Source organism: Myiozetetes cayanensis, unplaced genomic scaffold (genome assembly GCF_022539395.1).
Source record: "Myiozetetes cayanensis isolate MyiCay16 unplaced genomic scaffold, myiCay2020 scf12, whole genome shotgun sequence".
NCBI lineage: Eukaryota > Metazoa > Chordata > Aves > Passeriformes > Tyrannidae > Myiozetetes > Myiozetetes cayanensis.
This window is the reverse complement of record NW_026086826.1, coordinates 21,187,450-21,212,898: the sequence shown is the minus strand read 5'-3', so window position 1 is coordinate 21,212,898 and position 25,449 is coordinate 21,187,450. Positions and strand designations below refer to the sequence as shown.

The window sequence follows — 25,449 nt, the reverse complement described above, 5'->3', positions numbered from 1 at the left end:
ATGTATGTATAGATTATTTATTTATGTGAAAGAATTGTCTTTATATCACCAAGCAGCATATTTTATCATAATTATATAGCAGTATATTTCCAAATATGAGTACATTGACTACCGGACAGTACATTCATTATCAGTAATTAAGAGAGAGTTTAAATTGTTTCATCCAGTGTCTTGTTGAAAAACCAAGGCATAGTGGCAAGTTTTCATGTTGGATCAGGGTAATACAAGAATGAAAAGGTCCTAAGTTTATAAATAGCTGAAAAAGACTTGTTAGGTGAATGTCTGATGTTTGTAATTGTTGATTGCTCTATAATAATCTGTTTAAAAAACCCACAATTTGTTATTACAGACACCAATACCTGTAGAAACTGAATTGGGGATATTATTTGTATATTTTACTGTTTATTAAAAAAAAAAAAAAAAAGTTAAAAAAATTAGTGGCAATACCAAATACTGGAAAGCCAGGAAACACCAAAGTGACATTTTCATTTGCAGTCTTGGAACTCTGGCAAAAGCATGACGTTCGTCTCTAAATGTGAAAATCTGTCTTGTTCACATCTCAAAGGGATAATGCTCTTTGAATGACTGATTCATCCTGATTATTTAAGTCCTGTTGCAACATTATTTGCTATGTGCATTCAAAACTGCTCTGACATCTCATTCCTGTAGGTATGTATGTGTGTGTATGTAAATGCATATAAACAAACACACATAAGAGATGTTGAGCCATCTACAAGTAGGGAAATAAGACATTAAGAATGTAAAGAATTAAGATGAAGACAGCCATCAAAATATGTTTTATAGTCTATCATTGATTTACCTAGAATTGCCAAAAGAATTTGTAATTTATGTAAAAAGAATCCCAGTATAATCAGCTAGGGATTGGTTCAGAAATCATTGTCAAGGTCACATTAATGAATTATAGAAGTATTTTAAATAGTATCCAGGTAAAACCTTTGAAGAATCACTATTATTATACCTTTTCTTTATTTTTATTATGCCTTTTCTCTATTTTGAACCATTTCATGGTTATAGTTGAAGCTTTCTGATAGATCAGTATGATCCAGTTGGCTGCCAGCCAGCCTGCAGCCTTTCTGCAGGGGATGTGGGACACAGGTACCTGAGCAGCCAGCTCCGATCCAAGGGCTTCCTGCCCTGGCTGGGATGTCCTGGCACACGGCCCTGTTTGCTGCTCCCAGCCTGGCTGAAGGATGGAGCTGGGAGCACATTTCCTGTTGTGACTGCACGTCCTGGGATGGTGCAAGGAAGCTGCAGGCTGTCATGCACAGAGGGGAACGGAGTGAGGGGTGTTTATGTTCCTCTTGTCTGTAGTAGCTGCTCTGGTTGAACCTCTCTGGGCTTGTTCACTGGATGTGCAAAACTGATGTTGTCTATTTTTTTTGGTATGAGTAATTTGCATTAAACAACTGCTTTCTCCTCTGCAGAAGGCACAATCAAAATAAAGTGTTTTGGATTTGATAAGTCATTCTGAATTACCTGAAGTATATATAGCAAGTGTTATGCCATATGCTTTTGGATGGTTAGTATTTATTTTGCATCCAAGGGCAAAGGGGATGAATGGGAAGAGGTGCAGACACAACAGACAGAAAGCCTGTGTACTAATGTGAATGTTTCTATCAGTTTAAGCAATTTTTTTTTATATTTCTGTCATTTTTCTTTGCAACAATAGGAATATATGAAATTGGCTCATGACATGAAACTTTAGTTCAAGTGATGATTACAGGTGCATGTGTGATTGTTCTCCATTAATAATTTAAGATTGTGAAATAGTTCTTCAATCATCTGAGATACCTCACTTCTGTACCTGTATCTTTAATCCATTGTGGAATAATAAAACAATGCATTAAATCAATATATCCACTTCAGATGCATTATATACACTAGGTGCACATTACTTTGGAAGTTAAAATAACTTGAAGGTAAAATCTTCTGTTCAGGGAGAAACCATGTGTACATTCTCTTCTAGGGTTGGCATTTGGCTGGCCTGTGTTTGTTCTTGGGCCTCTGTAGTGCCTCTTGCCTTGCTTGCTGTGTGTCCATGTGTATCCAACACAGAACTTGAAAAAGACTTACAGTTCTTAAGTAATATGTCTCAAAATAGCAACTGTTCTGTGTTTGAAGATGAACAATTAACATTACTAAGCAAACCCTAAATTGTCTAAGCTATGTTTTAAAATACATTTTAGTATGTTGACAAGTTTTCATTTTTAATATAGATTAAATTCTGCCCAGTCTTTCATATCTCTAATGTGTTCTGTAAGAATTCTCCTTGGCAAAATTGCTTACTGATTTGGATTTATCTTGTGCTTGGATGATCAGGCAGACACTGAAATCTGTACTGCCTGTTACCTGTGACCAATAAATGTGCTGAGAACTGTATACCAGCTTTTCAAAAAGGGTCCACACCATCTGGTACTAGTACGGTATTGATTTTTTTCATTTTCAGATACTACAGATTGACTTGCCTATGCAGACAGCCAGCGTTTTAGGCTTGATAAAATTTTCCTTTGGGTGTTTTAGGTAACATAAGTTACAGATACTGCCTTCAATTCTGAAATAACATACTTAAAGCCAATGATTTTAAACTGATTGCTAAAACAGCCAGTGATGTGTCTCACATGTAGTTCAGCCAAGTTTCTCAATAATCATCCTTTCCCATTTACGGATTATGGGATTTCAGAGTTTGGATGCTTGAAAAGAAAGAACAGATGTCAGTTAATTTCTAATTTTAATGAGAAGGAGGTTTGGAAAAAAACCCGAACAAACCATATACATAAAACACAGAGCAAAATAGGGCTTTTTCTTAATTCAGAAATTAAGAAAAAATTGGGAAGCAACAATTTCTACTTTTCTTTGCTTTACTTAGTCTGATCAGAAGAGCTATCAGTTAAGTTCTTGCAGCAGGACCTCTCCAGGGATATTGGCCTGGCTTGATGTAATTCCTCTGCTGTCCTTAATGCTTACACTACCTTCTTTTCCAGCTCTTCCAAACAGAACTGTTTTCAGTTCCTCCAAATGTTCAACAGCCAAACTGCCCAGCAAAGATCTTTGTTCTGTGGTTTTAGTGTTTTGGCTGATAGAACAGTGTCACCAAAGAATCAAACTGCCCGAGTCTTGCACAGGGCCTGCACTGAGCCTGCCGTGGCTCTGCTGATGGAACTGCGTGTTTACAGCTGCTGGGCTCTGGATCGGTCATTTAAGGACAGCTATAAAATAGTTTCCTGTTCCTTCCCTCCCTTCATCTCCCTTCCTCTTCCCAATTACCAAGGTGATTTAATAGTTAATGTTCATATGTGGGGGCGGGTCACTGCTTTTGCCAAAGGAAAGATTTTATTATTATGTGAAGGGCTCGTGTGGTTTCTGGACAGCATGCACTGACATACCTTGTGCTTGTAGCAGAGGTTTCAAATAATACTGCTGCTGTTAATTGCTGTTCTTGGAAGCGCAGAAAATACTTAAAATCTAGTAACTGCCATCTTAAGTAATTGTTTTGAAAATGAAAGGAGTTACCAGTTTTCTGCATTGTGATTTTCTGTTCAGCTGCTTTGTATTTTATTTCATTTATCACCATGCCCTCTTACTTAGCTTGTCTTAGCTGTGGAGAAAAGGAGGAGTGATGTTTTGCCAAAGAAAATAGTTGTTTACTCCAATGTGAGTAGGTTACTGTTGCAGCTGACTTTACTGTTTTGAGAGCTACTAATTAAGCAACATCTTCTGGAATAACATCATTATAAACCAAAAATGCATGAGGACTGAGGATACATTCATGTGTTTTATTGTTTTAATCTTTAAATAGATTTATGAACTGGACATTATTTCATTACCAAAGAGAGGTGGAGGATAAGACTTCTAAGTTTATTTTTGTGCTCTGTAAAGTATCAGTTTACAAACAAATACTTGTGAAGGATGAGCATGGTCATTGTTGTACCTTGGTTGTCAGTTAACTGAGAAGTAGTCTTCAGTTCACAGTGGTCTCCTATCTTAATTCTTTGGATAAAACTTTCTAGACTTTTCTATGGCCAGGAAAGAATCTAATTAACTGTTTCATTTTTCAAAAGAAGGTTTTCTTGAAGAAAATGTTCTTCTTGAAGATGGTGCCATACTAATTACGCCTTTACCAAAGTAACTTCTAAGAAAGGCTTTAGTTCCTATTTCATTCCATTTTTGTGAAAAGTTCCTGACGCTGGCAGAGCCTGGGTATGACCCTGTGCTCAGCATAAGCTTATGGTGGTGGAGACTGGTGCCAGATGTCCTGCAAAAATCTCCAGCAGTAGATGAAGTGGACATCCTCGGGTGCAAGTAATCTATTAAAAAGGATTAGTGGTACAGCGGGATCTCTGTGAAGGCACGCAGATTGCTCTTTTTAAAGTATAAAGGATGTTCCTGAGTGCAGACTTGATTTGGAAGATGAAAAAACAGGTCATAAAGTTTATAGTAAAGTAACTACTTTATGCCTGTGAGTGCACATGTAAGAGTCCTTCTCTGAAAAACCCGCACTTTACTTCAGAGGTTCAAGATCTGTCTTAACACTTGGTGTTTAGTCCAGACTAACCAACCAGGTGGAAAGGCTTTTGAATATGCTTGTCAAAACAACCATAATGCACCTTTCCCACTGGTGCTGTGACATCACTGTGGACCACTGTTGTGGCTGACCTGTCGTAATCCTTTAATAAGTAGATGAAAAAATGTCGGTCAGCTGTCTGATTTAGTAATGCTATTAGCCAGCAGCTTGTCACTTACAAGGTTTTACTACATTACCAGCCATAGAGAAACAGATTTCTTGTGATCAGTATAATTTTCTATGTCTGTTTTAATTATTTAACACTGCTGATAGAGTTCATTTAAGTAGGAGACTGGGAAATTTCTTTTGACCTTGTCTGTTATTTTAGAAGAAAATGTTTGATGAGGTCAATTTCTCTTCCGTGTCTTACTGTGCTGTGTTATGGTTTATAAGTGTGATATTCCTATAAACCTTTGAGGAAAAAGCTAAAATGACTCCTATTCTTAATGCAACTGCCATTACTGCAAGGAGTGTGATGACCTTATTTCGCTGCCCTTCTATGGTTAATAAAGAAACAGGAAGGAAATTATCAGGAGCCTGTTCATATGCAAATGAAGGAAGATTTCATATTATGTTTTCACATAAAAACTGAAACTAGTTTTGCTCTCTTTGAAGATAGTATGTGTGAAATGCCCATATATGTTCTGATTTCTTGACCCAGTATTTTGCTAGATCAACACAGAAAGCTAATCCAAAGAAATCTTCTCATGTTTCTTTCCTAAAAATAGATTTTTGTGTATCAGCAGTTAACCAAAAACCACAGAAACTTTTCATAGGTTCTTGAGCAGCAGCTTAATACAATTGTGGTGATATTTGACATGTGATGGGCAGTTGTCCCTAGGTCTTAGATGCTTACATTTCAGAGGCATTAACTTCAACACTACATTTATTTGTTTTATGTAAGCTGCTGAATGATACACATTTCCTTCACATACGGTAAAAATACAGATTTGGACCAGGAGGGATGACCGCTCTCAGAAGACAAAGACGAGTCTTGCAACAAAACACCCCAAATCTCTTGTTTATAATTAAGAGTTAATCTTCAAATGCCTTCCCTGAGAATTTCAGTCTGTATTTCCAGTTTGGTGTTTTGGCAAGTGTCTCACATGAGTTCCAGCTGGGAGGCACATTTCCTGAGGAAACTGAGTAGAATGTAGGCGTTAAAAACAGAGCCTGGAAGGCCAGGCCCAGAACTGTGTGGAATTCAGTTGGAGGTTTCCATTGATAACTAGGCCTTACTTTGATCTTCTTTTGGTTTGAGAAATGAGGGAAAGAACCACAGCTGACTTTATCTCTCCTCCTGGAGGAAAGCATCTTATATCAGCTACCTGAGCTACAAAAGCTGCCATTCAGAACTGCCTGTCAATATTTAACTGTCAAATGTCTTAACTAGGAGTCCATGTTGTAAAGTTTCAGAACTGGTCTGCTCTGATGGCACACAAGCAAGTGGCTCTCGGGGGCTTTGCCAGTGGGACTTGCAGCATGCTGAGGCACAGTGCCAGGTGAAGTCCTGCACTGGAGAAGATGTGCCTCTGTTTCCTTCTCCACTCTTATTTCCATGAATTAGTATCCCAGCCCAATGTATATATTTTATTTTGGGACCTCTGCCTCTTTTTCTCTTTGCCTTTCTAACTTCCTCTCTTATGTACTTTAGCACATCACCCAAACCTGAACTCTTCAGCTGTAATTCTGTAGAAATCTGGCTTGTCTTGTCACTGCTCCTCCTTCTCCACGAGGAAGTGGTAGTTCTGCAGCACTCCTGTGTTCCTTCAGCAGATGTTCTGAGATGAACGTGCTTTGATGCTCTCTGGTGATAACTGCCTCTGCAGGTGGTTTAGCTGAGCTGCCAGAGAGGTTAAACCAGTGCTTTTGATGTCATTTCTATGCAGGTATGAATGAGTCAGGAAGAAGGAACTACTTTTTATTTATATATGGGTAAGATGAAGATTTGTTTTTCTTTTTCCCATTCCTGTGTTCTTCAAAGAGTGGTGAAGCTTGTTGTGACAAAAGAAATTCAGGTGGTATTTTGTGTAATTACTGCCTGTTCTTGGTTTAAATATCCAGCACATGAGAGCACAGAGACAGTGCATATAAGCAATATTTGTAAGAGATATTTGCTTTTGGTTTATCTGGTCAGGATTTGACAGTATGATCTAGAAAAATCCTGAGTTATCTGCAAAAACTAAATCTTCTGGGAAATCTGAGACTCTTGCTATTTACTTGTCTAAATGTGTATAACTGACTTGTTATCAGTTACTCTGCATTAATTTCTTGATTTAGTTTAGTCTATCCAACTGCAAGTGTTTTGTGTTTTGAAACGTGGAGGACTTAGCATAAAGGCACTGAAGGGCCTTTGTGGTTTTTACCATTAGGCACTTGATTCTTCCAGTAAATAAATACAGGCGACTTGTACTTGTAAAGTATATTAAACCAAAATTGAAGTAGGTTGTGTGAAACTATAAAATATGACAAAATTAAAATAATGTGATGAACATAATTTTCTGGTTCCTGATTTCAGTGCGTGTTGTGCAGATATTTTGTTTCACTGTCCTGGAGTAGGTCAAGGTCTCACTTGGTTACGTGATCCAGAAAGAATCTGGGAATCTCTGGTAGGTATTTAGTTAGGATTGAGTTAGTACATCAAATTAAGTTCTCTAACAAGCATAATGAAGAAACCTGAGGTAGAACTTAAAAGTGGTATCAAAATGCTTAACTCAGCAATTATTTTTACTTAATACATCCTTTTTATGGAAGTGAATTACATTTCCTGTGTCAGCTCTGTATAGCCAGTCCAATAATGAATTTTTATCATTTACATTCATAAAAGAGTCTGCTAAATTAAAAAAAATAACCAAATACAGAAAGCTATAAAGATACTGAAAGTAAAAACCATTCCCTCTACCTTGCAGAACCTTCCTCAATGTGCTTAGCATGACTCAGTAATGCCTGTTTTTGCTGAATAAGCATCTTATCAGAGTCAAGCACTTGTTCTTCATGACAGTGCAGCAAGGAGGTAATTCCACATCATCATTCACTTGCAGGACAAGACTAACTAGACAACTGGGGTTATTTTAGGATTGTGCTTAGGCATAAGTACTGTGTGAGGCTAGAGAAGAACTGCATCCAGAAACATCAAACAAAGCAGAACTGACTACTTCAGACTGTGCTGTTTTGGTGATTGAAATATTTTAGAATTAGTTTCCTTTGTAGTATCAGAATTTTCTTCAATTTGCTGTATAAATGATGGTGAAATTTGTAACAGTTATCACCTATTGGCGCTGCTCATGAATTCCTTCCTCACCTCCTGCAGTATCAAGCCTTGGTCTCTGCCTACCCTGAGCTGGAATTCTGCAATTTTCCACTCTTAGTTAAGACATGGAATTTAGATGAGATCTCATGATGCTAGCAGATTCATTTGAGATTTGGATTATCTGGGGGAGGGTCTCTGGGAAGGGGAGTCTGGGGGCTAAAGCTGCTCAGCCTTCTCAAACTGTGCCGTGCACAGAATCTGCAAGGGAGCTGGATTCAGGGACGTGGGTTAGAGTGGTACAGAAGGGGTTTAATCCCTGTGTGTTTAATCCATTACTTGCCTACTGTTACTCATGTCTTTTACTCTGGATATCAGCAACTCTGGTTTTGCCTGTCTTTTCTCCCTAAGTGCGTCCTATACTGGTTATTCCATGTGTATTCTTGATAATCAGAGTAAGTTTCATCAAACTGTTGGAATTACTGTTTTTTACTGTTGTGGGAGAAGTATCTGAACCTCTGTTTTCAGAAGATAGGAATGGTTAGTTACATACATAACTCCTGATGCAATGGTGATTTAAAAATTCTCCCAGCCAAATGTAGAGAGAGCTGATCTCATCTGCTCTTTGCTCAAGTGCCTGATCTAGTCTAGGCAAAATCGTTAGGGAATTTAGCTAGAGATACGTGTATTTGTTGTGCAAGTGATAACTACAGTGTTAAAATTCTTTTTTTAAAAAATATGACCAAATTCCATCACAAAATTCTTGCAAAAAAATTCTTGAAGCACAACCAGCTTGAGTAAGAACAGGACTACATATGTCTGTTTAAAAAAGCCATATTCTGTCAAAATCAAATCTCTTGTCCAAAGCATAGTGAGATTAGGGGACTTTTATTTTTAGCATGAGGGTAATGATTATATCCTCTTTTTCTTTCTGCCTCTTTCTTCAAGCACGGTAGTTGGAAATGGGTTTGTCTGTGTTTCTCCTAAAGAGGCAGGTCTGAGAACTCCTGACCTGAATATCATTTAATGGAATATGAGAAATGTCCATAGTAGTAGATAACAATAGAGGAGCTGTCTGTAATTTGCCATATTTATCCCCGAGAACCTGTGTGTACAGTATCACAGGCACCTTTTGCTTAGTACACCTTTAATGAAGTTTTCAGTTGTTCAAGGGACATGAAGCAAGCTCTGCAATCCAACGTTAGGCAAACAGGGAAGGCATTAGCAGTCATGCTCAGAATCATTTTTCTTCTACAGTTCAGTAAGCTTCTTACTGAAGTATTCAGCAGTAGAAAGAAAAGCTGTGGAACCTACATTACAGGGCAGGAACTAACTAGTAATTACATGAGATTGTTAAGATTAGTGAGTTAAAACTCTTGTGCTCTGTACAGGCTATAGCTGGGCAAGACAAAACCACGTTTATGTCTTAGAAAATACAATACCTCTAAGAATCCAAGGTTTTGTGATTTTTTAATGTATCCTCGTGTTCTATTTAAGACTTCAGTGCTTTGCACCACTGTAGTGAAATGAGCAAAGAATGAAAAGATATTTTGAATTGGCTTAAACCAAATCTCTGCATAACACTTCTGTGAAAAGTGTATTATTTCTTGTGTTGTTCACTGCTGCCATATTGATCTTGTTTGTTGGTTTTTGGTTTGTTTTTTTAAGATATTTCTCTAATGTTCTTTTATTCTATTGTGTGTGATTTCTTTTTTTTTTTTTTTTACTTCTCTAATTTTAGTTTAATTTCAGAACCATGCATTGTGTGCAGTTTTGGGCAATGCGATATAAGAAAGATATTAAGCCATAAGAGCATCCAAAGGAGAGGGCAATGAAGATGGTGAAACTGTGTGAGGAGTGGCTGAGGTCACTTGGTCCATTCAGCCTGCAGGAGAGTGAGGGGAGACCTCATTGCAGTTACAACTTCCTTGTGAGGGGAAGAGAAAGGGCAGGCACTGATCTCTTCCCTCTGGTGACCAGTGACAGGACCCAAGGGAATGGCCTGAAGTTGTGTCAGGGGAGGTTTAGGTTGGATATTGGAGAGGTTCTTTATGTTTTACAGAATAAGTGGAAGAAAACCAGTAGAACTGTATATGGAATTAAATAGTTTTCTCATTCTTTCTGTACCTCCTTTTAAAAAGAACCCAAATAAACCAAACTAAAAAACAACTATTTTAGTTACAGGTTATCTTGTGTGCTTATTTAGTTGCTTGCAATTTTCTGGGGGAATAAATCCATATGTGTTACTAGTTTTAAGTATTTTTGTTATTTATAATACTAATTCTTCTTTTTACTATTTAATGTTTTTAAAAAATCTTCTGAGTGTTTTGCCTGGATTGTAAAGAAAATAACTTAGAGTCACTTTTGAAACTGAAGATGCTTGTAGTTGATTGTTTATATAAAATAAAGTTTGTGACATGAATCTAGTCAGTATGGGTAAAAGTTTATTACACTTAGTTTTGATAGTACAAAGTATTATCTAAGGTCATTCCCTTCATTGTTCCCTCTGTTTGCTTAAGTAGTTTGCCATTCATTAATGATTTGCTAGAAACATTAAAAATGTGACTCAACTAACTAAATGTAAATAGTTTAATTTTCCTAATGTATTTATTATGCATTGAGCATATTGGCAGTTTTAGCAACACTTCAGTGGCATTCTCTCTCCATTGGCAATCCACTCTGTAGGCGTGATCACGTTTTCCAGAGAAGCTGATGATCCAGCACGGGAGGTGAAGGCCATTGAATTCCTCTGGGAGAGTTTCCAGGGATGGCTTTTCTTGCAGGCCAGGCTCAAAGCACAGACACAGTACCCGTGAACTGGTCATAGATCAACAGCTGGGGAAGAAGATGCTGCTTCCACACCTGCTTGCAGCTTCCTTGGTTGTCAGAGCTCCCAGGGAAGGCAGCAGGCAGGGGATGAAAACAATCCCCTCGTGCAGCAGGCAGTGTGAGCAGCTGGGGATCAGCACGGGTGACTCCCAGCACACTTCTTGCAGTAGCACTCAGTATGAGGCCACTCTTACGGTTGACTGGAAAACGTGATTTTTTTGCACCACCTCCTCCTAAAAGGCAAATCCAGCATTTTCTTGCTGTTTTAATTATATCTCCATTTCATCTCCTGGGGAGGGTCTGAAAACAGCACAAGGTTTTAACCCAGCAACCATTCAGACTAGGTAAGAAAAATATAGCAAGGAAAGATCATTACATCAATGACCAAAGAATGTCAGAGAGGATCCAAATCTTCCCTTCTTTCTTGTGTACTACACATGCTAACCTACCCTTCTGCAGTCTGAGAAGGAAACTCCTGCCAGAATTGTGTGGATTTGTATGGCTGTCCCTGGCTCTGCAATCTCTCACAACAATTTTGGGGGACTGTACGAGTAGTTAATGACTTGAACTTTTCTCTGCATTGCTGGGCCAACAAATGAGTGGCTTGTGCATCCCTGGATAGTGTTGCTGCATTGCCCACTGGAGTGCAGGCTCCTCGGGAGGCTGGATATGGGCAATACTCTTATCCTTCCTGAATACTTTGAGCAGCAGGAATTGAGCTCCCCAGCATTTTCCTTCAAACCCCTAAGAGCTTGTGTCAATATTTGTTCATAAAGGCCTAAGGAAATTCATGAGGCACAGTAATGGTGTTGGAGGGAGTTTATTCTGAATGAGTCCATCAGTGGTGGCAGGAGTGAGGAGATGCTGGTTCCCAGCCTGGCTGTGCTGCTGCTGGGAGTGCAGATGGAGTCTGGGGCAGACAGGGCTCTCGGGTCACATCCAGTGTCCAAAGAGAGTAAGCCCGTCCCATGAAGGCTGGTTGTCAGGAACAGTTTTGTGAATGTCTTTAGCAGATAAAGTGAGTGTAGTTTGCCTTTTTTTTTGTCAAACAAAGCAACTTAGCTGCATTAAAAAATGGGTATGTGCTACTTGTGAGGTCAGCATCATCTCTTTCGTTGGTGGTGCAAACACTAAGGGCAGCATGAAGTCTGGATCTGTTCATTTCCTGCTGGAAATTCTGGAATAAATGATGTGCATGAACTACCTTAGCTGTGATGATTAGATACCATGTTGCTGTGTGACTCACGTTGTTCATTGCTGTTACCATGGCTGTCACAGCTACCTTGTGAGATGTTTATATGAATATTTTTTATAGCATTGAAGTGATGGTGTTAGCAAGTGTTGGGGATTTTTGTTTGCATTGTGAGCTGTGTATAAAGTCAATGTTTTTAAAAACACTGTCTTTGGAAATTGTTCTGATCCATGGGAAATCTGGCTTAATACTTAGAAACTGTTTCTGTTTTTGTTATCGTGAAGACGAAGGAAATCTGTTTAGCTGTAGGCGCTGCCTCTACAAACCACAGTTATTCAATCACAAGAATCTAATGTAAATCCTGGTTCTCATCCTCTTTCTTGTGTTATTGCTGTGTTTGGGGTTTTTGTTGGTTTTTCTGGGGGGACAAGGGGGAGTTTAAGTATTACAAACTGTGAAATAGCCATTGTCTTTCAATACATAACACCAGGAGAAATGTACCTCATCTTTTAAAAGAAGCTGTGTTTTATTCATCAGTACAAGCTCGTTTTAAACCCAGTTGAGCTTATATAGCTGCATCTGCATAACATAATTATTATACTAGAAGAAAAAAATATATTTTTCTATCATTTTGGGGGTTTTGCTAAAGATTAGTATAATCGTGTCTTCTTCCTGGATTATGACTTTAAATACAGATAAACTTTCACATATTAATGCAGCATTTTCGTGATGATGAAGGTGGTTTAGCAGGCAGTCTCAGCTTTCATTTCTAGTACAAATAACACTGATCAGGCAGGGGAGGTTGTTTTTCTTATGGTGACAAATTTAAAAGATCTCTTCAGCTCTGTTAAAGGTGATGTGATGTTTGAATCATTAAATTTGCTTATTCTTTTCATTTTTGGTTTTTTAATTCTTTTGTTAATTTTCTTACAGGAGTTATTTTGAGATTTAATTCGTGTTCTCAAATCTGTTATTCATTTGCCAAAAGCTGACAACCAGACAGAAAACTGTAGTTTTGGTCTTTTCATGTCTGTGGCTGTGTTCACAAGCAATACATGAGAAAGTGATCTTTTGATTTGCAAGCTAATTAGGTGTTGCTGCTTCTCGTTGCAGAGTGCTCACTTGGCCATGATTGATACCCTCATGATGGCCTATACTGTGGAGATGGTCAGCGTTGAGAAAGTGATTGCCTGCACTCAGCAGTATTCAACCTTCCTCCAAGCTACAGATGTACCTTATGATATCGAGGATGCTGTCATGTACTGGATAAACAAGGTAGGAGTGCTGGAAAGGCAAGCTGACTTTCTTTGTAGCCTGTGTGATTCAACTAGGGACGAGAGGGCAGGATATGTGTGGATGTAGGTGAATCAGGACTGCGTCTGATATGGATTGTTCCTTTATCCTGTTTATGGATAATAAAAAGCAACGTTTGCAGAAATAAGTTAAGCATGTTGTGTGAACCAAATAAACGGGAAGGCGTCCTAAATACTGTAATATACATTCCATATGACATCTTAGCAGGCACTGTCGTGTCAAGGTGCCATGATGGCCGCTCGAGGGTCTCTTTCTGGCTCTAGAAGTTGTCATTTCATTGTGTAACCTAAACCCAAAGGTATCCTGTTTGTGTTTGAACACATCTTGCTTGAAGGGATCTTCCTTCACTGCCTAATAAAATCAAATAACAAGGATACACCGTTAATCAAATGTGATGGACCATAATAAGGGGCAAGGTAGTTCATACAATGTAAAGCTAACAAGTAGTGACCCTAGACTGCATCTGAGACTGACAATGGCTGGTTTTGCTTCAGGGATTTAGTCTGAAATAGTTGTTTTATCTTTTTAGTTAACTCTGTGGTCCTTTAGTTAACTTGTAGGCCTTTTGAAAACTTGTAATTTCTATGACTTATTTCTTAGACAACTGAATGACCTGTTTTCTCTCCAGGTAAATGAGCATTTGAAAGACATTATGGAACAGGAACAAAAATTAAAAGAGCATCACAGTGCAGAATCTGCAGGAGGTCAAAAGGTATGTGTAGGAGTTAATATATTTTAAACTAGAATAAGCATTTATCTGTAAACAAAAACTCCTTGCACATAGTATGTAAGTATACATTTGCAGACATTGAACTTTTAACTGCTTGTTAAAGAAAACTTGTAGTATTCATTTTGTTATTAGTTTTATAATTTCCATCAAAATACCCATTTCAAAGTAAAAGTAATAGAATTGCACTTCTTATTCCCAATTGTTACTTTTGACAAATAAATCTTTGATAGCAGGGAAACATCTGTTATGTTAGTGATAAGGCATTTGTTAAGATTAATGAATACTTTTGAATGAATTAGAACTGCAGTCAGATCTGATATGCAAAAAGTAGCACATTTTATTTGTGGTTTTTAATGATTTTTTTTTCCTTGTGTATTGTCTGAATCTCAAATGAGAGATCTGTGTGTAACATCATGGGGAGCGTTGCTCTGGCCACTATCCAAAATGCTGGTTGATTGGGGGTTTTATTGTATATACAATAAAAACAGATTATGTTTGATTCCCTTTCCTAACGGGATTTTTTGTTTGTTTGTTTGTGGGGCTCAGTTAATGAAGCAGCATTAACTACCCACCCAAATACAGGGATAGCATACACTTCCACAGTACGTAAAATTGCTTCTTCAGAGCAAGATCATTTATCCTACTGAGATATAATTATTATTGGGGAATTGGTAATCAGCTTGAACACCCTTTGGTATTATCCCTGCACTTGAATGCAGAACAGATTTCTGAGCTGCTGCAAGGCTGTAATCCTTGTTCCTCTCCTGGGCTGTTGTCTTTTAAGCTGCTGTCTCCTTTTCAATGCTGCTCTGGAGGAGCTGGGGGTTACCAGGCCAGATTAGATGTTTAGCTTCAAAAAACACGAGTGTAGTGAATATCCTTGAATTTGTGGGTTCTTTTAAATATAAGGAATGATGATGAAGGCTAATTAGGATGTGACTCAGCAAAAGAAAATTGTGGGTTTTGCAATAGTGATGTGACTGATGCACATACCCTGATATGGAAATTTAAGCTGTGTTTAACAGTGATAGTAGATTGGAAATCTGGAAAATAAGATGTCCTTGATAAGTTCATTTCTCAAATTTAGATAAAACAAAGTAAACAAAGGGTGGGGAGATAACCTGTGTACCTCTCTCCTCTAGCGATTTTTCTTTTTCCTGAAAATAATAATAGGAAGTTTTATGTGGTTTTTAGGTCACTTGGAAAGATGAGAATAATTTTTAAAATGAGAGTCATAATATGACAAATAAATATATATAAAAAAGAAGACTGTTATCAGAGCAATGCCATAAAATTATCTGTGTTTGTATTATCTATATTTGTATTATTTTCACTTATATTAAAATTTGCATTTTATATTAGGAGTAAAATGATACAATTTTTATTTTATAGTTTATCTTCAATGTCACCACTCTTGAATCAATTCCTGTATTGGTTTGTAAAGCCTGTATGGTTTGTAACTCTGATCCTATAAATGGATTCAGTGGAATAACACGTTTAGTTAAAAATGGTATATATATTGTGAAGCTGTAACACAACAAGAGCCCAGTTCTGTTGGCCAAGGTACAAATGCATTTGCAAAAAAGCAAAATCAGTTGCCTTATCATGTTAAAAAATGTGTATTTTAAGGCCTTCTATTCTGTACACTACATTTTTGGTGCTATTATCCCAGGTACATGTTATGTTCTTTCCCTCACTGGGGGATTCAGCTGCAGAAATTACTTTAAGTAAGATATCCCATGCTAGGGGGTTGTGCTAACATTCAGATTATTTAACTCCAAGTTTTCTTTGAGAAACACTGGTCTGTTCAACTGATGACTAATCTACTATGAAATCTCAGCTATTCTTTTTGTCCTGGTGGCTTTAGCAGGCAAACTAATGCAGATGCATTGGATGATCAAATGCATCAAATCAAGTTGGTCTGAGTTTCTCGCAGGAGTTTCTGTTAAATTATCAGGTGGCTCCTGTCAAGCATCTCCTACTATTCATTCCATGATACCCAGGTGTTTTACCCTGATTATCTCTCTCCATATTGCATCAAACCATGCATTTCTCTTGGAAGAGCTCAGAATGAATGATGGCATTGACCTTCCAACCTCTACTCGGCAAAGCTGGGACATAACTGTAGCTAAATTCCTGTACCAGGTTTGGGTGTTGCTGAAATATGTGTATAATTTTTCATTTCATGCAGTTCCTGGGTTTAGTTATTAGTGTCAGTAGATGTTCTTAGATTAAAAAAGGAGAAGAATTAAATTCTGCCTTTGTTTTAACTAAAGCAATATAACATTCTTTTCCATTTTTATGGAAAAAATGAAATTATACTTCTGTATATTAAACATTTTTATACTCATATTACAGTTGTAGCTTAATTCTCAGTAGCTGAATTCAATTGTTTTATTTCCTTCCTTTGTGGTTTTGTTTTTTTTTTTGAACTCCTAATTGTTGCTTCTATTCATATCTTAAAATTTAGCATGAAAGGGAACTGGAATGTTCCATCGGGCAGCTTTTCTGTCTTCCACCATCCTTTTCAGGTTGGGGCTTTGTTATATAATTTAGGTTCTCTGTGTTACCAACACAATTTGCAGTTCAAAAGGTGATGATCCAGTCTAAAATTTAAGAAACTTTACAATCTCCCTTCTGATCTAGACAAACACCTTTGGATATTTGAGTGTTTCGGAACTAAATTTAAATTATGAATGCCCCTTCTGCTGATTAAAGAGATGGCCAAACAAACATGGGAAGAACAGACAATTCTAGTCATTCGGGAAAGCTTACCTTTAGTTTTAATTTCTGGCCAAGAAGCAGTAAAATCAGGTACCTAAAAGGTGAAATAATAACAAGTAGACTTTTTAATCATTTCATCATTTCATACTGTGATAAATTCATAATCGCTTCTGAAAAACAATTTCAGTGTAACCCTCAAGTCTGCCAAATTAATGCCACACTGTCTTGTTACAAATCTGTAGTGAACCTTTTTGCAGTAAACAGTAAATCTCTACATTTCTAAAAATTTTAAGCATCATATAAACAGATTAGTAGATAATACAACTAATGAGATATACCTGTTTTCTATTTCTGGATGGATAAAAACAGTGCTAACACATTATGAGGTTGCTTTTGTTTTCTTTCACTTAATTCTGCTACTGCCTGTCTGTAGAAGATGAGAGGAAGGAGTATGTATGTATGATTTTAAGTTCCAGGTAGTCCTCTGGACCTTGATCAGCTGGTGATTTGTGGTAACTTCATCCATTTCTGGTAGAGTCTCTGCATCTTTTTTCACAACTAGGATTTCAAGTTTTGTAGTAAATAGCTTTGGTTTTCAGGCTTCCATTGAATAATACGTAGTGACTGTACAGTTGCACTGGTTAAACTGCTGATTTTCAATGTAGTTGGAGCTTTCTCAAAAACCTGTTGTTTTTCCATCTGCTTCCGTGGTTTAGACTGAATCAGTCTTAACAGATTTAAGACAAGTAAATGCAAATCCTATGAGAGAAACAAATGTAAGAGTACTCATCAAGTACCTGCATTCTTCAAAAGTTGTTTTTACGTTAGTTTAAACAGTGCAACTTCTTGCGTGAAGGTAAAACACTAACGCCGTAGTTCCACTTCCGATGTAATGTTTCGTAAATCCACACTGCTAGCAGAAGCTAACCTGTCAAGAAGAAAAATTTGCAGCAGAATCAGCTTCTTGATTAATGCACAGCTGCATGAGCACAAATGATGGTGCAAGGAAGACGGCAGGAACAAGTCTTTAATGAAAGGCAGGACTGCCATGGTTTGGGCACCATAGGATGAATTCAGTTTATCATAGTCACATTTTAAACCTTGGGGGGGGGGGATAAAAAGTCTCCTTGTAAAGAAGACTTTTTGTCCTTTCTGTTTTTGCTTTGTTTCGTGGGGAATTATTTTGGGGTTTTTGTTGTTGTATTTTTAAACACTGGGAGAAGTCAGCCAGGATTCTCTGCTTAGTTTGTTTTATAGGGACTCATTTTTATGAAGTTCCAGGGGAAAAGAGTTTATTCTTGCTGATCAAAAGTGACAATTCAACACCCATTGAATTCCCATTATGTTGTCCAAGAGATTTCAGCTTTTCTTTATCTCTTTTCCTTCAAGTGGCTTTACAAAGTGTATATTTATAAATCTTACAGTAATTTTGAATTTAAATTTGATTATCTCAAGTCTTTCACCCCTTTGAATCATAGTCATCTCAATCATAATTTCAACCGAGTGGATAAATAAAAATATATATTGGGTTACTAGTTCTGAGTTTAGTTACTGTTACAGACAGCTAGTCTTGGGAATTGAAACAAATGTGTGCTTTTTTCCAAAGAGCAGCTCTTCAGCCTGTCATTAAATAGGCATTGGTGGCCTTTTTTTAGTCCAAGTCTGAAATACACTTCACCTTGATAACTCCAAGAAGAATGTTCTATCAAGAGTTAAGCAGAAAAATAGGCAGTCTAGGTCTGTTCTCAGTCAATTTATCTAAAGCCTTGTTTTATGACATGGTTTAGAATTCCTGATTGTAGTTGAAAATTAAGGTTATTTGTTTTCAAATTCACATATTTTCCCATACTTTTACTACAATTCACTTATATAAAGAGATACTGAACCCTGTGGAAAATACTTTAGTTCAGTGTGACAGAAACGTCCAGAGCCACACATGAACATGCATCTTGTAGTTAATTTTTTTCTAAGTGCCTTTGGGATTCTCCACTGCAGCAATCCACTTAAATGGAGGAGAAGAATATTGAGATTAGCTCTGCTGCTAATGGACACCCTTTATCCCAACAGCTTTTTTTGCATAAAAGCTTTGTATCATTACTGGAGTTGTTTTAAAGGTTTAACTACATAAAATAATAAGGTTCCATAGCAGGTTTTCTTCCATAGTAGTTTTAAAACTACAGTTTTACCATTCCCAGAAAATATTTATCTTCATTAAAAGAAAAAAAAAATCTTTCCTTCACTTTGGTAGTGGGTTTGGTTTTTATTTTTCCTAAAACAAAATCCATAGAATGATGAAGTTTTCTGTGTGTATTTATAGTACTGGGACACAATATTTTTATTCTTAATAGTAGAATTATTATTCCAAACTAGTGTGTAGAGTTACAGAGAAAAATTAATTACTTCAGTGTACTTCAGGTTAGTATTTTTTGACCACGTATGAGTGTAGAGTTGTACGTACCAGTTCTGGTCATTCTCTGCCAGCAGTCAGAACTCCATCTGCATTTCAGGTCATTGCACATCATGCAGCTGATGCTAATGTGATTTGTCATTGCCAAAATATAACTGCCTGTACCTCTTGTTGTTCTGAAACTTGTCATCTGATTGTTTAAAAATACTGTTGAATGTTACTGTTTGGCTTGAAGTAACTAACACAAGCTTCCCTGCAGTTGGTTGTACTGTACTACAGCGTGTTTATCCTTTCCTCATTGCTTTAGCTCCCCTGCTTCCCCATGTGTGCTGCTGGAGTTCAGTTTGATACTTGTGATCACGACTTCAAGTCTCAAATGAATTCCTCAGTCGGATTGCATATGTAGAGTACAATTAGATGTGTGAAAGCATTTCATAAAACTGCATTGATCTGACAATCTTATCTGTTCATGTGGGGAAATTATAATGTTGATCTACAAAGAGTGCAGACATATTTCTCCAGTGTTATTGCTGCTAATTAGCTCAATACGCAGAGGTTACGGTGCACTAATGCTTACCATTAAATTACAACTCACTGTTATACAAAACTGAGAATGTTAAAGAAAATTGCTTTGTAAAAGTAATTTATGAAATCTGATAAAATGTTCCTTTTTTTTCCTTTGCCTTTTTGCTTTTATTCTTTTTTCCTACTGCTTCCTCTGAAGTCTCCTACCAAATGGTTTTGGAAACTGGTTCCTGTAAGTTTGCCCAACTGCTTCACTTTGATCAAGTTGCTTATTTTGGGAATGGCTTTGTCCATGTCATGCTGGTCTAACCATTCATTTCATTTATCTGTATGAGATAATTTTATAAGAGATTGCCCTGCAAAGATATGCATACGGCAGAAGCCTATTTTGCAAGGTAATCTGTGCTAAAGAAATGAGATACAATGCTGGATAAGGAATTACTTTTCAAGCAGTCAGTGGGTCTGTACAAGGCAGTGCTACTGAATATTAACTCATGTCAAATGATCAGGGTATTTGCAAACTACTTTTTCATAAGCTTTCAGTAAACACATGCTATTTTATACCAATTCTCTTTTAAAAAGAGACTTACAGAAGTAGCTTTTGTTTGTTGATGCTACATGACATCTTAAATCTTAGTATATGCAATCGCTACACCTTTTGTCTAGAATTCCCTATTTTTTCAGCTGATTTAAGACTGCTTTAATCTCTCCCCACACAAAGTAACCCAAAGCAGTCTACTTTTAGTGAGACTGTAATTTCACTAAAAGCAATAACAAGTAACTGTTCATGTCTGCATTAATAATCAAGTTTGTTTCCTCCGTACTGTGTCACCTTGGTGTTATCATTACTTTCCTCTATCATACAGTAATTCACCCCTGAAATGCATTCAGATTATTTATTCTGCAACAGGTTTTACTGGGAACAAAATAATCAGCTCTTTAGGTATATGCAGAATTGCTTAGGTACGTGCAGAATTGTATACTTCAGGTCTGAATTCCAAAGAACTAATTCTGATCTCTCTCTGCTCTAAGTAACTGATATAGCAGTCCCTCAGATATCTGCTGTCATAAGTAGTAAAAGACTGTTCTTACGTTGCAAAAAGAGTTAAAAATAACAATAAAGGCAACAGCAGAAGTTACTTGGTGTCTGGAAAACCAGTTTAGAAGTACTGTCTTCAGCAGACTAATCAGTACTCAAATTCCTAACAGTCTCTGTGGGCAATTTCTTTATAATGCTATCTATTACAGTGGTGACACACAGATACACTGCTCTTCACAGTATAGTCCTTTAATTTTATTTTGGAATTAAGACAGTGTAACTAAATAAAGGGAATCATGAGAAAGAAAAAAAAAAAAAAAACACAAAACAAACAAACCCAAGATTTAAGCACTTTTTTGGGGTCTCATTTTCATAAAGTAAGGTGGCTACTTCAAAGCAGTTTGGGAATATGTGTTCTATTTTTGTCTAGGGTGTTAGTTTACTAATGATTCTCTTCCTTTGCATAAAAATGATATTTAAATATAGAACATTCAATCTATTGAAAAGCTAACTCCAGTTTGCCTGCCAGTTGTCCACAGACAGCTTGATCCAGTGGTGTTTATGATACGTTGAGTTGTCAGTTCAGTTGAAACCCAAGTGCTACTGATTATGCAGTTGGAAGGCCGTGGCTCAGGCTGCTCTAACAGCTCAACCAGTCTCCTGCCTCTTCCTTTACACAGAACAAATGTTTCCTAGAGAGATTCCCAAGCATACAGGCAGCTAAAAACTTACTCAGAGAAGTAAATTTATAACATGTTATCTACTGCCCCATAAATGTGGAAGAGCATTCATTATTAATGATTAACCCTGAATACACATAAGCACTCACAGCAGAGTAGCTGCTGTGCTGTTGGCTCATCTTTATCTGACCTTGTTTGTAGGCAAGTGTCTTGACTACTTGTTTTAAGTGTAAGCTCAAAGATGCCAGATCAGGATGGTTTGGGATCTCAGAAGGAAGATGCCTATATTAGCATTTATGTTTTAATTAGCACTAGAACTTCATCATAAATGTAGAGGTTAATCTTTTGCGTTATTGCATCCGTATATAGTAGCAAGCATTGCAGCTGATGAGAAGAGTTTCTTCAAATGGAAGTTTATTAAAAATGCAGCACAATTACCAGTGTCTTTTGGTTTTTTCAGTATAATTTCTCTTTTCAACCAAATTGAAACATGATGCCTGCTATACCCTACTGAACCTAGCAGATCAGGTTATAGGAGTTTATTTTTCCCGAAGTAACGTGTCTGGCATACACTACAATGAATTAAGTCCTCTTTCTAGGCCCACTTTAAAGATATGACACAGTTTCTAGCATCTGTGGGCACTGTTCATAAGGCCAGTGAAGGCCTCATTGAAGTGGCAGTACACTTCTTCACAGGGTTTACTGTGCAAGACCACTGTATTATCAATTTCAAGTATTTTTCAATACTCCTTTAAAAGATGCTATTCAAAAGAATATATAAATTGCACAGAGCTTGTTGACCATGGTGTTGAGTCCACCTGTATTCTGTATCTGTTGTAATTATTCAGGTTTAATCATAATTAAATGATAGTATTTCATAGACTTAATTTCAGTTATTTTGAGGAGGACATACACAGACACAGTCACATGGTATTTGAAATCTGGAGGATTTTCATCATGCTGGGGCAGTGGATTGCCACAGTAAAAAAGAATAGACTTTCACTGCAAGCATAATTGGCCTATTTGATCAGAAATACTAGGGAGTATTAAGAACGTGGAGAAAAGAATATTAATAATGCATTACAGTGACATGATTTTGTTTGGTGTTAGCGAATGTTTCCTGTAACATGCAAAAATGAGATTGTCATTTTTGTACAGCTTTTTTGACACACAAATACCACTACACTAAAAGTATGTAGTAAAGAATAACTCTCAGGGTTTTTTCTTAAATAGTAATTGGTTGAAGTGTAAGTTCCCAGGGTCAAGTACAAGCCCTTTGTTTTTCTGGAACGGATGTGGCTGCTGTTGCCAGATTAGGCTTTGACTTCTTAGGCCAGTTAGGGGACACTGACATTCACTGAAATAATCCCCTGTGATCCTTGACATCAATCCAGTGACAGTAAGTATAGCCCTCAGGGTTACTCTGTGGTTCCAGACTTTTTTTCGTGCAAAGCCCGCTTAAACAATTCCTGCCCCACCCATAAAACCTCCATCCCTGCTCCCTCATTCCCTGCAGAAACAAAGGAGGAGAGTTGTTGTAGCTGGACCGATGGTTTTGCCGTGCAGTGTCATCAGCAATTGCTGCAGCACAGCCAAAAGATGGAGAGTAGGAGATAAGAGCTGTCAGCTTTGGACTTGCTGGGCAGAGTAACTTTCACAAAGACTTACTAGAATCCCTACAGGGAGACTTGCTGCTTAATGTGTACAGATGAATTTAAATAGCATAAAATTAACTCAGAAACACTCTTGGCATCATAAGTAGTTCTGTGTTGTGAATGGCAAAGTAATCCTTCACTACTGCTTTAAAAAGGTCTTAGTACCTAATATTAACACATTAAAATCTATACCACTTTCTTCCACCTCCATTTTTTTTCCCAGGAAGAAGGGAGAAAAAGCCTAAGAATGATAAATCCATTTTTTAAGTAAGCCCCTCTCTCCTATCATTAAAAAAAAAAAAAAAAAAAGAAACCCATTAAAAATATATTACTGCAGATAAATGCTATCTCAGTATTCTGAACTAATGATCTCTTTATATGCTCACTTGTTTTTTCAAAATGTTGCCTTTTATAACTGGGTTACTGCATGGTCATAACACTTGACCATTAATATTTCTTTGTCTATGACTGCTTATAGTGACACATACTGGTAATAATCTGCATTTGTTGGACTCCATTATTTTTTTGTTTCTGAATTTGTCATGGAGTCAGTTATATATGAGTAAGATTTTGGACAAAATATTTAGGTGTGTTAAAGAGCCATGACTTGCCAGTAAACTGAAGTTTCACTAGCTAAGGGTTTGTCTCACTGTGTTTACACAGGTAATTTTGATCATACAATGATGAGTGTTAAATTTTAATTAAGGTATATAATGCTATTTAGTTCAGTGTGCTATACAGAGATCATTAAAACTTGGTGACTTTGAAGGAAAGGCTCAAAATTAGTATCATTCCTTTCCTCTTAGATATGATTTATGCCATTCAAAATGCAGCGTAGTATGAATAGTTTTGGGAAATCTAATACGGAAAATATTCAGCTATTTCTTGAATACTACTTTTTCACTAACAGGGTGTAAAGCCTATAGTATGAATATGTTTCTTCAAATGTTTCAGAGCCTTTGTTTCTCTAAATTTCTTCATTCTATATTGCAGGCTCGTTACAGGAAGGAGCAAACATTGCTTAAACAGCTGCCCTGCATTCCCCTGGTAGAGAATCTGCTGAAAGATGGTACAGATGGTTGTGCTCTAGCAGCCCTGATCCACTTCTACTGTCCAGATATCATTAAACTGGAGGGTATGTCTAACACGTCTCTCGGCTCGTAAACATGTCCATCAAAGTTTAAATGTTTGTTTGATAACAGTGTGAGGGCAGGTGTTTAATACGATAGACCAAAGGCATCATTTGAGTGTGGTGAGTTTAATATTAACTTTGTGCCTATTTATTTTTACATTTAAATAAAAGGAACCAAGATGTCCTTCCCTGATGTGCCTGCTTGTATGTTGTCACATTAATACAAACATACTGAGATATATTATTACAGATCTGACTGTAGCAACACAGTGTTCACTTTGTGCTATGAAACTTGAAACCACCTGCAAAACTTGAGGCTCCATAAATGCTTTTTGTGTATCTCAGTAGTTACAGATACAAAACATGGAAGGGGTTAGAGTTAGACTCTGCATAGCTGCACTCCATGGCAAATAGTTGCTCTGTATTCTGGGCTTTTAGTTCATCTGAGAGTTCCTGTATCACTTGTGAAAAAAAATATAGAGTCTAGATGGTATTGATGTCATTCTGTTCTATAACAGCAATTGTCTGTGATGATGAGCAACTTCATCTTATTCTTCAGTACCCTGGTTAAAGTTATATCTTCCTCTTGGCAACTTAGAGGCTCCTGTAGCTGTAAAATGCCTTGGCAGCTAACACCCATCATTTTCTGCCTGTGTTCTGGCTACTATACCTTTGATGTCGTGGGAACACTTACACAGAAACATTCTGAGAAATCCAGGAATATGAGCAAGGTTTTAAAGCTTGCTAAGGACTGAAGTCTGGAATTCATATGCACAAGCACTTTATAGGGAGCTTCCAGCACAGTAGGCATTGAAGATGAAAGACACAAAGACGCTCTCGTTCACCATTCTCCTTCAGCTTGTGAATTTTGGAAAATAGAACTTTTAATTTACATAAATATTGCAGCCAAATACATACTGCTGTATGTGATTAGGGAAGAGTTAAAACTTGGGTAGTGTTGAACAGAGTAACGACCAGTGCCTTCTTACTGTCCTAGCATGGCTGAGAACACAGACAGTCTGAAGGACCTGGGATACCACATAGGTACTTACCAGCATCTTCCTCCAGACTTCAAACAGGACAAGGCACATGTCATCTTTGGAACTTTAGTTTTAATATTCTTGTTAGGTGTCCTGAAATCATCTTCCCTGAAGACATATAAATGTCATTGTCTCAGAAGTAAATTCAAAGGTACTCCAAAGCAACTAGAAATACTCAAGGATTTTGCTCATCTTCCCCGTATTTAGATAACATAATTTGAGTGCATGTTGAATTTTACTGAGATTTGGTTCTGTATTGGCACTGAAGAAAGGAAGGTAACAAAAACACATATGCAAAAATGCTTAAAAATGCATTAACAAAAAAGAAAAAATTATTCTAGAGTTCTCTGTAG

The 25,449-nt window shown here is 37.1% G+C and overlaps 1 protein-coding gene across 4 annotated transcripts in view; it reads left to right on the top strand.

Annotated features, from left to right (window-relative positions):
• Positions 1–25,449, top strand: part of CAMSAP2 (calmodulin regulated spectrin associated protein family member 2) — an 80,038-nt gene that overhangs the window by 26,410 nt on the left and 28,179 nt on the right. For 2 of the 4 annotated variants that reach the window (XM_050307092.1, XM_050307093.1), the window contains exons 3-6: positions 12,964–13,125; positions 13,793–13,876; positions 19,750–19,782; positions 23,918–24,059. In XM_050307092.1, the coding sequence (XP_050163049.1) occupies positions 12,964–13,125; positions 13,793–13,876; positions 19,750–19,782; positions 23,918–24,059 (421 nt within the window). The remainder of the gene's footprint in view (positions 1–12,963; positions 13,126–13,792; positions 13,877–19,749; positions 19,783–23,917; positions 24,060–25,449) is intronic. The other 2 variants (XM_050307094.1, XM_050307095.1) reach the window with 1 other exon arrangement.